The sequence below is a fragment of the Hyla sarda genome, chromosome 9 (genome assembly GCF_029499605.1).
Source record: "Hyla sarda isolate aHylSar1 chromosome 9, aHylSar1.hap1, whole genome shotgun sequence".
Lineage (NCBI taxonomy): Eukaryota > Metazoa > Chordata > Amphibia > Anura > Hylidae > Hyla > Hyla sarda.
The window spans coordinates 15257047-15274546 of record NC_079197.1 but is presented as its reverse complement, the minus strand read 5'-3'; the positions used below and the strand labels follow the sequence as shown (position 1 = coordinate 15274546).

Here is a 17500-nt window from a genome sequence, read left to right as displayed (position 1 = left end):
TACAGTTTGAAAAATGATGTTCGGTTGCATGTTTTATTTATTTTTTTAAACGTATACGTTTTTAACTTTTCACTCCATTTTGAACAAAATTTCACTTGTTTGATTGAAATTCTGAGAAAAAAAAAATTGTGCAAAATCAAAGAGCGTATGGTTAAAACCGGATGGAATCGTACGCACATAAGGTTCTCATTGACTCCCATTTAAAAAAAAAAAATTCATAAAATTAATACGGTTTAATATGTTTTTTCACACAGACCAAAAAACGTGGTAGACTATGGTTTTGGGTACGGGTAAAAAAAAATGGACAAAACCGACACAAGACGCTAAACCGGATGATGAGTTTGACATACGGTTTACAATGTTGAGTCAATTCATACGGTTTTCTATACGGTTCCGTACAGATTTTAACTTGAAACCGTATACGGGAAATGTGTAGCAAAAACGTGGTGTGTGTGCAGTCTAGTACTGCCTGGACATCCGACCGGATTTATAAAAATTCTGAGTGCCCAGAAGAGTAAGAGAAAAAGTGCGCGCTACATGCCTTCCTTCAAGTGGGGTTGCCAATCCCAAGTGATTTCCGGCACCCTGGGGTCACCACTCCCAGGGCACTTGTGCACCTCGGCCTTCACTCTACCCGGACCTTAGGACCAGATCCAGCAGGAACAGATCTCATAAGAGATGACTCCAGTACACCTGTCCTACTGTGGGGTTCCCCATCCTGTCTTGGAGGTCTTCAACACCGCCAACTAACAGGAAAGGTACTACACTTGATCTTAGCCAAAAGGCCGAGAATCCCTTCCCAAACTGTCACCCAGCTTTCCCAGACTCCAGAATGAATGAATGAGTGTGTGAAAAAAAAAAAAAAAAAAAAAAAAAAAATATAAATAAATAAATAAATAAATAAATAAATATATAAATATATATATATAAATATATATATATATATATATATATATATATATATATATATATATAATGTATATAAATGTATATAAATGTGTGTGTGTGTTATATATGAAAAACAGAAGGGTCTGGCACTTGAGTGGATGCAGGTAAAAACTGTTTGTTGCTTTATTGAAGATATCGCAGCACAAAGCTGGAAGCTGACGCGTTTCGCAATAATGCTTAATCGTAGACGTCTACGAGTCTACGATTAAGCATTATTGCGAAACGCGTCAGACTTCCAGCTTTGTACTGCGATATCTTCAATAAAGCAACAAACAATTTTTACCTGCATCCACTCAAGTGCCAGACCCTTCTGTTTTTCCTATACAAGCATTTAACCAGAGGCGGTACCGGTCGGCCCACGGCACAGGTGGAGAGGTGGGCGTGCTAATGGTGAGCGGCTCACAGTCAAACTTTGAGATAGATAGATAGATAGAGAGATATATATATATATAATATATATATACACACACACACACACACACACACACACACACATACATACACGTGTGTATATGTATGCAAGTATATATGTATATATATGCGCCCTGCTTCCATGGTGTACATGTATTGGTGTAAATTACCGATCCTGTAGTCCGCGCCCTCTCGTACTTTACTGGATCCTGCACTCTTTACATCAGTGTTTGCCAACCAGGGTGCCTCCAGCTGTTGCAAATCTACAACTCCCACCATTATTGTATTTGTGCTCCGATCTATGCCATAATTCCTTGCACTGTCAATAGCATTGTTCACTCCCCTGTGTTGTGTCCATAGGATAACCTTTACAACTGTGGTCCCCAACTTGAGTTTTCTGTAGCTCAGTGGTCTCCAAGCTGTGGAAAACTACAATTCCCAGCATGCGCAGACAGCCGTTGGCTGTCCGGGCATGCTGGGAGTTGTAGTTTTGCAGCAGCTGGAGGGCCACAGTTTGCCGTTAGCTGTTGCAAAGCTACAACTTCCAGCATGAGTACTACTGCCACCCTGTGGCTAAAAAGAGGAAATACATGTATTCAAATACGTACTCCATTTATTTCCAAACAGTAAACATAACTTTCATGGATTATAAACAATATAATAACCAGTAACATTTTATTATAAATTAATAAATAAAACACAGTTACACTTATCTGATCAACTTACCCATCAATAATAGATTGGCGGGGGTCCAACACCAAACACCTCTGCTGGGCAGCTGTTTGCACAGTCACTTATTGGTATATATATATCAGTGTTTTCAAACCAGGGTTCATCCAGCTGTTGCATAACTACAACTCCCAGCATGCCCCCCCAGCCTTTAGGAACATCTGTTCCCTTGTGAGAGCTCAATCAAGCTTTTAATACATTCAATATAGCAGTGTTTCTCAAACCAATGTGCCTTCAACTGTTGCAAAACTACAACTCCCAGCATGCCCAGACAGCCTTCAGCTGTCCGGGCATGCTGGGAGTTGTAGTTTTCAACAGCCGGAAGCACCCTGCTGGGTAAACACTGATCTATCCTATTCTACAAGACAACTTAAAGGGGTATTCCAGGAAAAAACTTTTTTATATATATCAACTGGCTCCAGAAAGTTAAACAGATTTTTAAATTACTTCTATTAAAAAATCTTAATCCTTTCAATACTTATGAGCTTCTGAAGTTAAGGTTGTTCTTTTCTGTCCAAGTGCTCTCTGATGACACGTGTCTCGGGAACCGCCCAGTTTAGAAGAGGTTTGCTATGGGGATTTGCTTTTAAACTGTGCGGTTCCCGAGACATGTGTCATCAGAGAGCACTTAGCCAGAAAATAACAACCTTAACTTCAGAAGCTCATAAGTATTGAAAGGATTAAGATTTTTTAATAGAAGTAATTCACAAATCTGGTTAACTTTCTGGAGGCAGTTGATATATAACAAAAAGTTTTTTCCTGGATAACCCCTTTAAGAGTAAAGTATAGGTGCTTACTCAACAACAGTCAGGTCTGGCTTAGGCGGGGGGGGGGGCGCTCTTTGCCAAAATAGCGCAAGCTATAATGAAATAGCGCGTGCGATAAAGATAAAAATCATCATCATCCGTTCTCAATCCTCCAGGTCCAGACCGAATTCTGCGTAGAGATCTTTGGTGGTGACTCCTCTGAGAACGGCTGTGAACAAAACACACGACAGTATAACGGTGTTATTACGGGTCAGCGTATGGCAGCAGCGCCAGCGTCCTGATAAAAGACCAAAACAATGGCGCAGCACTCCAATGTGTCATATTAAAAACCTGGGATTCTGTCCTACCATAAGACCATTTTCAAGCTTACATACTGATTAGGGGGTATATATACACCCAAACACATGCGCTCAATCCATAAAGTGACAATTCATTAAAAGGGGTACTCCACTGGAAGAAAAAAAATTTATTATTTTTTTTTTTTAAATCAACTGGTGCCAGAAACAAACAGATTTGTAAATTACTTCTATTAAAAAATCTTAATCCTTCCAGTACTTATTTCAATTTCCGTTCTGTCTGACCACAGTGCTCTCTGCTGACACCTCTGTCCATTTTAGGAACTGTCCAGAGCAGGAGAGGTTTTCTATGGGAATTCGCTCCTGCTCTGGACAGTTCCTGACATGGACAGAGGTGTCAGCAGAGAGCACTGTGGTCAGACTGGAAAGAAACTACACAACTTCATACAGCATACAGCAGCTGATAAGTACTGGAAGGATGAAGATTTTTTTAATAGAAGTAATTTAAAAATCTGTTAAACTTTCTGGCACCAGTTGATTTAAGATTTTTTTTTTTTTTTCCCAGTGGAGTACCCCTTTAATTAATTTAATATACATGATATAAAAATCCAGTCATTTATCCATACATTGTGTAAAAAATAAATAAAAGTGCTATAAATTTAGTTCATATAAATATAACAAAATTCATAGTGACATAAAGAGTGACATTAAAGGGGTACTCCACCCACAGACATCTTATCCCCTATCCAAAGGATATGGAATATGATGTCTGATTGTGGGGGTCCTGCCGCCGGGGCCAACGGCTTCCGGGCATGCTGGGAGTTGTAGTTTTGCAACATCTGGAGGTCCGCAGGTTGGAGACCACTGCAATAGAGAACACATGCTCTCCCGCTCTGTATATAACACCAGAGTAGGGTGACAAGAATATCTCAATGTTAGGTAGGACTCTTACCAAGTCGGCCTAACAGCATCTGTCCTGTATCCTTTAACTCATTGTATTCATGAAGTAGTGAGATGTGCTCGTCCAACTCCTCTGTGCAGACGCCTCTGAGGATAAGAAGATTAGCAGATGCCATATAAATATATACAATAAAACCGTCCTCTGCGCATAAAGCTACCGATATACAGTATCATACATCTGTGCAAAATGCTGCTCAAGTACTGAACGACTCCTCGTTGGCTGTCCGAGCATGCTGGGAGTTGTAGTTATACAACATCCAGAGGTACACAGTTTGGAGTCCACTGCAATATAGACTTCAGTTGTGGATCTCCCCTCATATAGGACCACTATCCAGTACAAGCATAAGCTTAGAAATTTTTTTTTTTTAATAAATTTAAAAAAAAAACACAATTTGACACATATGTCCCATAGGGATTGGCACCATAAAGAGCAGCCATGGCGAGTTCTATATATGTTACAGAAAGTTGTAAGTAAGAACAATGCACATATTAAGGAATAGACCACTATATATAACAGTAGAATGATGCGCTTTACCAAAAAGCTCTATCTTGGTCTCATCTGTCCACAAGACGTTTTCCCAGAAGGATTTTGGTTACTCAAGTTCATTTGCCGGGCGCTGCTCCCGAGACGTAACGTCACAGCCATGCCCCCTCATGACATCACACCACGCCCCTCCATTGATGCCTATGGGATGGGGCATGACTGCCGCCAAGCCCCCTCCCATTGACATGAATGGAGGGGGCGTGGCATGATGTCACAAGTCGGCGGGACCCCTGCGATCAGATATCTTATCCCCTATAAAATGTCTAAGGCCAGATTACCCTTTTAAGGCACTTACTCGGCTTCTAGTCGCTCTATTTCTTTATCTAAGGAGGCTTCCTTGGTCTTCAGGTCTGAGATGTCTCTTTGCAGGTTGTCTCCATGAGATGCAGACGATTTGCTGACACTTGGGGACTGAACCTGCAGGTAAAACAGAGTATAAGACAGTGTTTTCCCAAACAGGGTGCCTCCAGCTGTTGCAAAACTACAACTCCCAGCATGCCCAGACAGCATGTCCGGGCATGCTGGGAATTGTAGTTTTGCAACAGCTGGAGGCCCCGTTTCACACAGCAGATTTTTCACTGCGGATATTCTGCTGCTAAAATTACGTATTCCGCATAAAGTCTGGCCTTATAGTCTGCTGAATATGGCTGCGGAATCCCATTGAAGTCAATGGGGCTTGATTTTCTGAGCAAAATGTGGCAGGGGTGTGGACATTTTATAAAAAAAACTACTTGTCCACGGGACTAAAATGGAGAAAAATCTACTTGTCCCTCATGACGATCCACTTGTCCGGCCAATTTTCGCTTTTACGCTCTAATTTTTTCCTCCTCGCCTTATAATAGCCATAACTACCTACTATAATGATACCTTTTAATTTTTCAATAACATATTCTCTGAACCAAATAAATATATATATATATATATATATATATATATATATATATATATATATATATATATATATATATATATTTATTAAGGGAAGTGAAATTGAAATAGTAAAAGATAATTTTGCAGATTTAGTGTTTTCCTTTTCTGCGCCATTTACCTTGTGGTCAGATAACATGTTAGTTTTTTACTTTAGGCGCCTGATTACAGCGATACCAGATTTGTATCGTTTACGTCATGTTTTACTAATTCTGAACTTCTAATTTTTTTAATTGCCATTTTTTAACCCCTGTAGCTTTTTTTTTCTTCCGCATACCAGGCTGTATGAGGGCTCATTTTTTGCGCCATAATCTGTTTTTTGTATCGGTACCATTTTGGTATTGATCTGACTTTTTAATCGCTTTTTAACTTTTTTTTTCTGGGATATTATAAAAATTGCAAATCTGTGGTTTGGTATTTTTATTACATTTACCATACGGGATACATAATGTTATATTTTAATAGGTTGTACAATTACGCACGAAGCGATACCAAATATGTTTATTTTTATTATGTTTGCATGTTTTTATATAGGAAAAGGGGGTGATTTGAACTTTTAACATGGAAGGGGTTAATGCAGTGGTCTTCAAACTGTGGCCCTCCAGATGTTGCACAACTACAACTCCCAGCATGCCCGGACAGCCAACGGCTGTCCTGGCATGCTGGGAATTGTAGTTTTGTAACATCTGGAGGGGCACAGTTTGAAGACCACTGGGTTAATGTGTGTCTTTCAAACTTTTATTTATAGAATAGATTCTATTGAACTCTATTAATCTGAGTGCTCTGTGATCCATTGATAGAGCCTGGTCCAGCCAGGATCTATCAATGACAGAGCCGGGACAGGAGGAAGCAGAGGTAAGTCCTCCGGCTACCTCCATAGTGGATCGCCCCCCCTGCGATCGCGCTGCGGGGGGGTGATCCACCCCACTAGCCCACCAGGGAGCATTCACATGTCCCTTTAGACGCCGCTGTCAGCTTTGATAGCGGCGATCTAAAGGGTTAATAGCCAGCCGCGGCGATCGCTGCATGCTGGCTATTAGCGGCGGCCCCCGGCTACTGAGAACAGCCGGGGGCTGCAAAGTATGGAGCGGGCAGGAATCCCGAGCCCGCTCCATACTCCCCTGTGAGCGCCGCAAGCATCTCCCCGTGCAGACGCGCCTCCTCCCCTCAGCTCTCCGAAGCTACAGCTGGGGGGAGTGAAGGCAGAGGACGCAGGTCTGCATGGGGAGCAAGAAGCCACGCCCCCTCATCCCCCCCCCCCTCCCCCCGCACGTCTGCAGAGCAGGGGAGAGAAGACTCAATACTGTATGCAGCTTCTCATCTCCCCTGCTCTGCTTCGGAGGACACAGGCTGCAGAGTATGGAGCGGGCAGGAGTCGGCAGCCCGCTCCATACAGACTGCAGATCGCCACCGCACTTGTCAGGTCCGGCCCTGCTTGCCCAAAGCCGGGCTAAGGGCCGGACAAATTCACCTGCCCGGCGCCCAAAACTGCTAGTCCCGGGCGTCGGGCGATAGGAATTCCACATCCCTGTGTGGAATTTGGGAAAAATTTGCACTGAATTTGGCGTAATTTTACTTTTGCAATTAATAAAGTCCACTTTTTTAAGTGTACAGCGGAATCATGTGGAAATTCTGCACAAATTCAGCAAATTTTCGAAAGATGCGGAATTCAAGAATCTGTGTGGAAATTCTGCCGATCATCGTGTCATACTTACTGGTGACTGTCACATCTACCGTGTCATACTTACTGGTGACTGTCACATCTACCGTGTCATACTTACTGGTGACTGTCACATCTACCGTATCATCGTGTCATACTTACTGGTGACTGTCACATCTACCGTGTCATACTTACTGGTGACTGTCACATCTACCGTGTCATACTTACTGGTGACTGTCACATCTACCGTGTCATACTTACTGGTGACCGTCACATCTACCGTATCATCGTGTCATACTTACTGGTGACCGTCCTTATTACCGCAGTAACATGTCGCACTTACTGGTGACCGTCCCTATTACCGTAGTATCATGTCGCACTTACTGGTGACCGTCCTTATTACCGCAGTATCATGTCGCACTTACTGGTGACCGTCCTTTTTACCGTAGTGTCACGTCGCACTTACTGGTGACCGTCCTTATTACCGTAGTATCACGTCGCACTTACTGGTGACCGTCCCTATTACCGTAGTATCACGTCGCACTTACTGGTGACCGTCCCTATTACCGTAGTATCACGTCGCACTTACTGGTGACCGTCCCTATTACCGTAGTATCATGTCGCACTTACTGGTGACCGTCCCTATTACCGTAGTATCATGTCGCACTTACTGGTGACCATCCCTATTACCGTAGTATCATGTCGCACTTACTGGTGACCGTCCCTATTACCGTAGTAACATGTCGCACTTACTGGTGACCGTCCTTATTACCGCAGTATCATGTCGCACTTACTGGTGACCGTCCCTATTACCGTAGTATCATGTCGCACTTACTGGTGACCGTCCCTATTACCGTAGTATCATGTCGCACTTACTGGTGACCGTCCTTATTACCGCAGTATCATGTCGCACTTACTGGTGACCGTCCCTATTACCGTAGTATCATGTCGCACTTACTGGTGACCGTCCTTATTACCGCAGTATCATGTCGCACTTACTGGTGACCGTCCTTATTACCGTAGTATCACGTCGCACTTACTGGTGACCGTCCCTATTACCGTAGTATCATGTCGCACTTACTGGTGACCGTCCCTATTACCGTAGTATCATGTCGCACTTACTGGTGACCGTCCCTATTACCGTAGTATCATGTCGCACTTACTGGTGACCGTCCCTATTACCGTAGTATCATGTCGCACTTACTGGTGACCGTCCCTATTACCGTAGTATCATGTCGCACTTACTGGTGACCGTCCCTATTACCGTAGTATCATGTCGCACTTACTGGTGACCGTCCCTATTACCGTAGTATCATGTCGCACTTACTGGTGACCGTCCCTATTACCGTAGTATCATGTCGCACTTACTGGTGACCGCCCCTATTACTGTAATATGTTGCACATACTGGTGACCGTCCCTATTACCGTAGTATCATGTCGCACTTACTGGTGACCGTCCCTATTACCGTAGTATCATGTCGCACTTACTGGTGACCGTCCCTATTACCGTAGTATCATGTCGCACTTACTGGTGACCGTCCCTATTACCATAGTATCATGTCGCACTTACTGGTGACCGTCCCTATTACCATAGTATCATGTCGCACTTACTGGTGACCGTCCCTATTACCGTAGTATCATGTCGCTCTTACTGGTGACCGTCCCTATTACCATAGTATCATGTCGCACTTACTGGTGACCGTCCCTATTACCGTAGTATCATGTCGCTCTTACTGGTGACCGTCCCTATTACCGTAGTATCATGTCGCTCTTACTGGTGACCGTCCCTATTACCATAGTATCATGTCGCTCTTACTGGTGACCGTCCCTATTACCGTAGTATCATGTCGCACTTACTGGTGACCGTCCCTATTACCGTAGTATCATGACGCACTTACTGGTGACCGTCCCAATTACCGTAGTAACATGTCGCACTTACTGGTGACCGTCCCTATTACCGTAGTATCATGTCGCACTTACTGGTGACCGTCCCTATTACCGTAGTATCATGTCGCACTTACTGGTGACCGTCCCTATTACCGTAGTATCATGTCGCACTTACTGGTGACCGTCCCTATTACCGTAGTATCATGTCGCACTTACTGGTGACCGTCCCTATTACCGTAGTATCATGTCGCACTTACTGGTGACCGTCCCTATTACCATAGTATCATGTCGCACTTACTGGTGACCGTCCCTATTACCATAGTATCATGTCGCACTTACTGGTGACCGTCCCAATTACCGTAGTATCATGTCGCACTTACTGGTGACCGTCCCTATTACCGTAGTAACATGTCGCACTTACTGGTGACCGTCCCTATTACCGTAGTAACATGTCGCACTTACTGGTGACCGTCCCTATTACCGTAGTATCATGTCGCACTTACTGGTGACCGTCCCAATTACCGTAGTAACATGTCGCACTTACTGGTGACCATCCGTCCCTATTACCGTAGTATCATGTCGCACTTACTGGTGACGTCCCAATTACCGTAGTAACATGTCGCACTTACTGGTGACTTGAATCCACTGCTGCATCTTCCTCTTATTCCCAGGGGAGTTCTAGGCAAAAGCAAAAGAACAGATTAACAAAACAACCTAAAAATCGCAGTGCAGACATCCCCCCCCCCCCAACCCCAAACTCTTGCCTAAATCTAATAGTCACTGGTGCTGCCAGGTCTAATGAGTGACTGTACTATGACAACACTTACTGGCACAGATTGTCACTGACATACACTCGCCAAGATCAGAGAAAACATCACTCCAGGTTGTTTAACCCCTTAAATGCCACAGTCAATAGCAACTAACCTCATTAGACCAGTGTTACCCAATTAGGGTGCCTCCAGCTGTTGCAAAACTACAACTCCCAGCATTCCCGGACAGCCGAAGGCTGTCCGGGCATGCTGGGAGTTGTAGTTTTGCAACAGCTGGGGGCACCCTGATTGGGTAACACTGCATTAGACAGAAATGGACGGGATCTACTTCATAGTCTTCTGCTCACGTGACCATATTACCTTCGGAGGCTGCTGGGGGGTCTGGGTGTCAGGGTGCAGGGTGATGATATTTGGGTGGGTGTACCCTGTGATGATGACCCCCTGAGGGGATGTACCGGGCCCCCGGGTGACTCCACGGTGCCGCGCGCGCTCTATTCCGGTCACGTGATCGCAGCAGAGACGAGACGATTAGAACCTGGCGCCGCGCAAAACGTCCTACCAGCTGACCGGGTCACCTGACCTCCGCCCGTCACGTGACCATAGTTGCCTGCGTTGTCAGCCTAGTGGAGTCCTGGACACGCCCACTGGCCACAGTGGCTGCGCAAGGAGGCACAAACACTTGATGGTTCTAAACACAAATAGCGGTACAATAAGCGTAATGGTTGCAGAAAACTACAGTGGACATAGTAGCAGCATTATGGCCAATAGCAGATATAATGCACAGTGGGGCTCTAATATACTCTATGGGGGAGATTTATCAAAACCTGTGTAGAGGAAGAGCGGTGCAGTTGCCCATAACAACCAATCAGATCGCTTCTTTCATTTTTAAAGAGGCCTATGAAAAATGAAAGAAGCGATCTGATTGGTTGCTATAGGCAACTGCACCTCTCTTCTACACAGGTTTTGATAAATCTCCCCCATAGAGTATATTAGAGCCCCACTGTGCATTATATCTGCTATTGGCCATAATGCTGCTACTATGTCCACTGTAGTTTTCTGCAACCATTACGCTTATTGTACCGCTATTTGTGTTTAGAACCATCAAGTGTTTGTGCCTCCTTGAAATCACTTCTCAAAAGAGTACTGCAGTCTTAGACACTTATCCCCTATCTGCAGGATAGAGGATAAGTGTCTAACCCCCCCAGGGGGGGGAATGGGGGGGGGGGTCTGACTGCTGGGACCCCCCCGTCGATCTCCCATACGTTACCCAGCATCGCCGTGGCAAATGTGCTTGTCGTTCACCTCACTGAGGTAGACGAGACCCCCCCTCCATTCAGCTCTATGGGAGAAGCGGGGGGCATGAACGCTGCATCTCCGCCTCTCCCATAGAGATACATGGATCTCCGCCTCTCCCATAGAGATACATGGATCTCCGCCTCTCCCATAGAGATACATGGATCTCCGCCTCACCCATAGAGATACATGGATCTCCGCCTCTCCCATAGAGATACATGGATCTCCGCCTCTCCCATAGAGATACATGGATCTCCACCTCTCCCATAGAGATACATGGATCTCCGCCTCTCCCATAGAGATACATGGATCTCCGCCTCTCCTATAGAGATACATGGATCTCCGCCTCTCCCATAGAGATACATGGATCTCCACCTCTCCCATAGAGATACATGGATCTCCGCCTCTCCTATAGAGATACATGGATCTCCGCCTCTCCCATAGAGATACATGGATCTCCACCTCTCCCATAGAGATACATGGATCTCCGCCTCACCCATAGAAATACATGGATCTCCGCCTCTCCCATAGAGATACATGGATCTCCGCCTCACCCATAGAGATACATGGATCTCCGCCTCTCCCATAGAGATACATGGATCTCCGCCTCTCCCATAGAGATACATGGACCTTCACCTCTCCCATAGAGATAAATGGATCTCCGCCTCTCCCATAGAGATACATGGATCTCCGCCTCTCCCATAGAGATACATGGATCTCCGCCTCACCCATAGAGATACATGGACCTTCACCTCTCCCATAGAGATAAATGGATCTCCGCCTCTCCCATAGAGATACATGGATCTCCGCCTCTCCCATAGAGATACATGGATCTCCGCCTCTCCCATAGAGATACATGGATCTCCGCCTCACCCATAGAGATACATGGATCTCCGCCTCTCCCATAGAGATACATGGATCTCCGCCTCTCCCATAGAGATACATGGATCTCCGCCTCTCCCATAGAGATACATGGACCTTCGCCTCTCCCATAGAGATACATGGATCTCCACCTCTCCCATAGAGATACATGGATCTGCACCTCTCCCATAGAGATACATGGATCTCCGCCTCTCCTATAGAGATACATGGATCTCCGCCTCTCCCATAGAGATACATGGAGGGGCAAGTCAACCACGGCGTCATGCTGTGGCCGACATGCCTCCTGCAAAGGAGAGCCGGGTCCCCGTACACCAGATCGCTGGGGGTCCTAGCGTTCAGATAGGGGATAAGTGTCTAACTAACACTGCAGCTCTCCTTTAAAAAAAAAAAAAATATATATATATATATATATATATATATATATATTTTTTTTTTTAACATTTTGCAGAGGGTTTTGTCAAAAGTTTTGATTATTCAGGGTCCAAACACTCAACCGATCACTAGAATGAGCCAAACTTACAATGTAAATCCATGGGAATGTTGTGCTCATGCGTACTGTGTCCATTTTAGGACATCGTCAGTCGTCAGCCGTAACTTCGTCCCGCATCAGGCGAGACAGCGTCTCGCCTCCTCCCTTGGACCAATCTCCATCAGGCGTCATCCAAAACTCCCTCATCCAAAACTCTGTCATCCCTCAGACAAAAAAACTTCCTGCTGTCTAGAATAGATGAGTCAGTGTTGGCTCTCTGCTATACGGGGTCTGCTGTACACGCTATTCAGTGTCGGCTCTGCTATACGGGGTCTGCTGTTCACGCTATTCAGTGTCGGCTCTGCTATATGGGGTCTGCTGTTCACGCTATTCAGTGTCGGCTCTGCTATATGGGGTCTGCTGTTCACGCTATTCAGTGTCGGCTCTCTGCTATACGGGGTCTGCTGTACACGCTATTCAGTGTCGGCTCTGCTATACGGGGTCTGCTGTTCACGCTATTCAGTGTCGGCTCTGCTATATGGGGTCTGCTGTTCACGCTATTCAGTGTCGGCTCTGCTATATGGGGTCTGCTGTACATGCTATTCAGTGTCGGCTCTGCTATACGGTGTCTGCTGTTCACGCTATTCAGTATCGGCCCTGCTATACGGTGTCTGTAGAACATGTGTAGTACACGTGCAAGTTTCACAGTTTCGACTCTGCTATACAGGGAGAATCGTCTGAGGCATGACGGCATTTTGGACGAGGGAGTTGTGGCTGAAGAATGACAGCGATTGGTGTGAGGGCGGAGACAGGGCGCTGTTTCGCCTGACGTGGGACGGAGTTACGGCTAACGACTGACAATGTCCTGAAATGGACGCCATACATTTGACTTCTCTCCCTCTTCATTCTACCGAGTCAAAACAGTCAAAACACTCAGACCCCAACTGATTAAAATTTGGCCTATCTCTAGGAGAAAGTTGTTGTTCTTTTTGGTTGATTTCTGGTGTAAAATTGTTTCTTTGATCTCTGAGATTACAGGTATCTCATGTCCTCTCCAAACAGCCAAATGCCTCCTTAGTGACAAGCTTGGGCTTTAGGCTATGTTCACACGGTGGAAATTCCCCAATTCTGCACAAATTCCATTCAGCAAATCCCGCTGACTTCAATGGGATTTAGTCGTGGAATTCCGAAAAATATAACTGATCTTAAATTTTTGCGGAATACCTTCAACCATAAACAGAATTTTAGCAGAGGGGAATGCCGTGGAAATTTTGCTGTCTAAATGGGACTGGGGAATCCATTTAAAATTAATGGCCAGTAAATTTTGGAAATTCCTCACAGAAATTCTGTCTTGTGAAAGTGGCCTTAAAGGAAAACTGTCACACATTTTCTCCCGCACTATCCACAGTACTGGTGGATAGTGCGGGAGATGCTGATTAAAATGAGCCCTACCTTACCCAGATCCGCCCGGCCGTTCGCCCGCAATTGAAGTTTTATTCTATGTGTATATCTGGCTGTAACTGGCAGGGGCGGGGCTTCTGCAGGTTAACTGGCAATGAGGTCAGCGCCGCTTATGAATATTCATCCCCCCCTCCCTCCAGCTAGGAGCGGCGAAGAGAGGGAGAACTGGAGGGAGGGGGGATGAATATTCATAAGTGGTGCTGACATCAGTGCCAGTTAACCTGCAGAAGCCCCGCCCCTGCCAGTTACAGCAAGATATATACACAGAATAAAACCACAATTGCGGGTGAACGGCCAGGCGGATCTGGGTAAGGTAGGGCTCATTTTAATCAGCGTCTCCCGCACTATCCATCACTACTGTTGATAGTGAGGGAGAAAATATCTGACAGTTTTCCTTTAAACTCACACAATTGATGGCGGCCCCCACCTCGTGCGGGAGTTCGTCATGCGCCGCTCCCTTTTCTGTTCAATTTCCTGCCACAAATTATAGATGTTTCCTTGCGCCATACATTTTATGGTAATATTAGTGGGGGGGAAAAAACAAGCCTCATATATCCCTGTGGATGGTAAAATAAAAGGGTTATGGCTCTTAAAGGAAAACGGTCATCTGTTCACCCACACTAAATCCAATACACTGGATTATAGTGTGGGCGACCAGGAGACCGATGAGGGGTTAAATACGTACCTGCACTCCGGATATCTGTCCCTCCGCAGGATTCATTGCTGCGGGTCATGTAAGTGCTGCGCTGAGTGCTCATGTGACCCGCGACAATGAATATTCAAATTGAGCTGGTGGGCCTGCCTCCAGCGCGCAATTCCCTGAAGATGGAAGGAGATATTCAGAGGGACAGATCTCCGGAGTGCAGGTAAGTATTTAACCCATTAACCCCTCATCGGTCTCCTGTTCACGCACACTATTTCCAGTGTATTGGGTTAAGTATGGGTGAACAGATGACCGGGAAAATGCAAAAAGAAAAATTGGCTGTGTCCTGAATAGGCTCGCGCTGAACTGTCCAGTCCTATTGAACCGGTTCGGACTGGTGAAATAAATGGCGCCCGCCACTCTCCTCCATGGTATACTTCAGCATCCTTTTCTCGAAGGCAAAACGCGTCCTTAACCCCTTAACCTCTTATGGACCAAGGACGTACGGGGACCCGACCGCCCGGTAATTTTGCATGATCCCCCTGCCCGGCCCCTGGAAGTCCGGAGAGAACGGGAGGAAGACCGGAGGACGCGGCGGGGGACGGGGGAGTGCTGGGGACCGGCCCCGGAACTTACCTCGTCCCTGAAGACCCGGATCCCCGCGGCGGTGGTGACAGGTGAGTTGATCTTCGGCGGCGTCGCGGAACCTTTGCAGCAGTCCAGACAGCCGTAAAGCGATCTGGACTGCTCCATCTGGTCCCCTTACACTACAACTCCCAGCATGCCCAGACAGCCCTTGGCGTCTGGGCATGCTGGGAGTTGCAGTTTTGCAACATCTGGAGGTCCACATCTGTGCCCTTCCAGATGTTGCAAAACTACACATCCTCAGCATGCCCTTACTGTCCAGGCATGCTGGGAGTTGTAGTTCTGTAACATCTGGCCCTTCAGATGTTGCAGAACTACAACTCCCAGCATGCCTGGACAGTTTTGGCATACTGGGAGTTGTAGTTTTGCAACATCTGGAAGGGCACAGATTGGAAACCACTGTATTAGTGTTCTGCAAACTGTAGTCCTCCAGATTTTGCAAAACTACAACTCCAAGCATGCTGGGAGTTGTAGTTCGGCAACATCTGGCTCTAAAGATGTTGCCGAACTACTACTTCCAGCATGCCTGAGAATGTTTGGGAGTTGTGGTTTTGCAACAACTGGAGGCACACTGGTTGGGAAACATTGTCTGTTTCCTAACTCAGTGTTTCCCAACCCGTGTGCCTCCAGCTGTTGCAAAACTATAACTACCAGCATGCACTGATAGACTGTGCATGCTGGGAGTTGTAGTTTTGCAACAGCTGGAGGTTCCCCCCCCCCCCCCCCCCCTGTGAATGTACAGGGTACATTCACATGGGCAGGGGGCTTACAGTGAGTATCAGGCTGCAAGTTTGCGATGTAGCAAATTTTGCGCGGCAGCTCAAACTCGCAGCGGGAAACTCGTTGTAATCTCCCGCCCGTGTAACTGTACCCTAAAAACAATACACTACACTAACACAAAATAAAATAAAAAGTAAAAAACACTACATATACACATACCCCTACACAGCCCCCCTCCCCAATAAAAATGAAAAACATCTGGTATGCCACTCTTTCCAAAATGGAGCCTCCAGCTGTTGCAAAACAACAACTCCCAGTATTGCCGGACAGCCGTTGACTGTCCAAGCATGCTGGGAGTTTTGCAACAGCTGGAGGCACTCTGATTGGGAATCACTGGCGTAGAATACCCCTATGTCCACCCCTATGCAAATCCCTAATTCAGGCCTTAAATGCGCATGGCGCTCTCACTTCGGAGCCCTGTCGTATTTCAAGGCAACAGTTTTGGGACACATATGGGGTATCACCGTACTCGGGAGAAATTTCCTAACAAATTTTGGGGGGCTTTTTCTCCTTTCACCCCTTATGAAAAGGTGAAGTTGAGGTCTACACCAGCAAGTTAGTGTAAAAAAATAAATACTATTTTGGAAACTACACCCCTCAAGGAATGTAACAAGGGGTAAAGGGAGCCTTAACACCTCACAGGTATTTCACGACTTTTTGTTAAAGTTGGATGTGTAAATGGAAAAAAAATTTTTTTTCGATAAAATGCTGGTTTTTCCCCAAAGTTTAAATTTTTACAAGGGGTAATAGGAGAAAATTACCCCCAAAATTTGTAACCCCATTTCTTCCGAGTATGGAAATACCAAGGACAACCGCGATCCCCCTTATATTCCGGGTCACCGGGTCACCATAGACCTGTAATGACCCAGAATCGCGCAAATCGTAAGTGTGAATTCACTTGCAATTTGCGGCGATCGCCGACATGGGGGGTCTGATGACCCCCCCTGGGCATTTGCGCGGGGTGCCTGCTGATAGATATCAGTAGTCACCCCCGTCCGGTTCCCGCCCGACGCGTGTCAGGGACCGAAATTCCCACGGGCGTACAGGTACACCCTTGGTCCTTAAGTACCAGGGGGTACTCGTGTGGAAAACTTTTTTTTATTTTAATCAACTGGTGCCAGAAAGTTAGACAGCTTTGTAAATTACTTCTATAAAAAAAATCTTAATCCTTCCAGTACTTTTTAGGGGCTGTATACTACAGAAGAAATGCTTTTCTTTTTGGATTTCTCTTCTGTCACGACCACAGTGCGCTCTGCTGACCTCTGCTGTCCATTTTAGGAACTGTCCAGAGCAGGAGAAAATCCCCATAGCAAACACATGCTGCTCTGGACAGTGCCTGACATGGACAGAGGTGTCAGCAGAGAGCACTGTTGTCCTGACAGAAGAGAAATCCAAAAGGAAAAACATTTCCTCTGTAATATACAGCCC

The 17500-nt window shown here is 45.9% G+C and overlaps 1 protein-coding gene across 1 annotated transcript; it reads right to left on the bottom strand.

Moving 5' to 3' along the window:
- Positions 1-2824: 2824 nt before the first annotated feature.
- On the bottom strand, positions 2825-14725 carry SWI5 (SWI5 homologous recombination repair protein). Its single transcript, XM_056540209.1, has 6 exons — positions 14690-14725; positions 10260-10390; positions 9759-9807; positions 4951-5072; positions 4104-4198; positions 2825-3063 (listed from the first exon to the last, which is right to left on the bottom strand). Exons 1-6 carry the CDS (start codon positions 14723-14725, stop codon positions 2999-3001), a joined length of 498 nt encoding a protein of 165 aa, XP_056396184.1. The 3' UTR covers positions 2825-2998.
- Positions 14726-17500: the final 2775 nt, after the last annotated feature.

Excerpts from the sequence above, each read along its gene's own strand:
- SWI5 (XM_056540209.1), bottom strand. The coding sequence starts at position 14,725 with ATGAATCCTGCGGAGGGACAGATATCCGGAGTGCAG. Across the intron at positions 5,073-9,758 it reads GCAGTGGATTCAAGTCACCA|GTTCAGTCCCCAAGTGTCAG; the intron begins GTAAGTGCGACA and ends TTTTACCTGCAG. Across the intron at positions 3,064-4,103 it reads GATGCTGTTAGGCCGACTTG|CCGTTCTCAGAGGAGTCACC; the intron begins GTAAGAGTCCTA and ends TTTTGTTCACAG.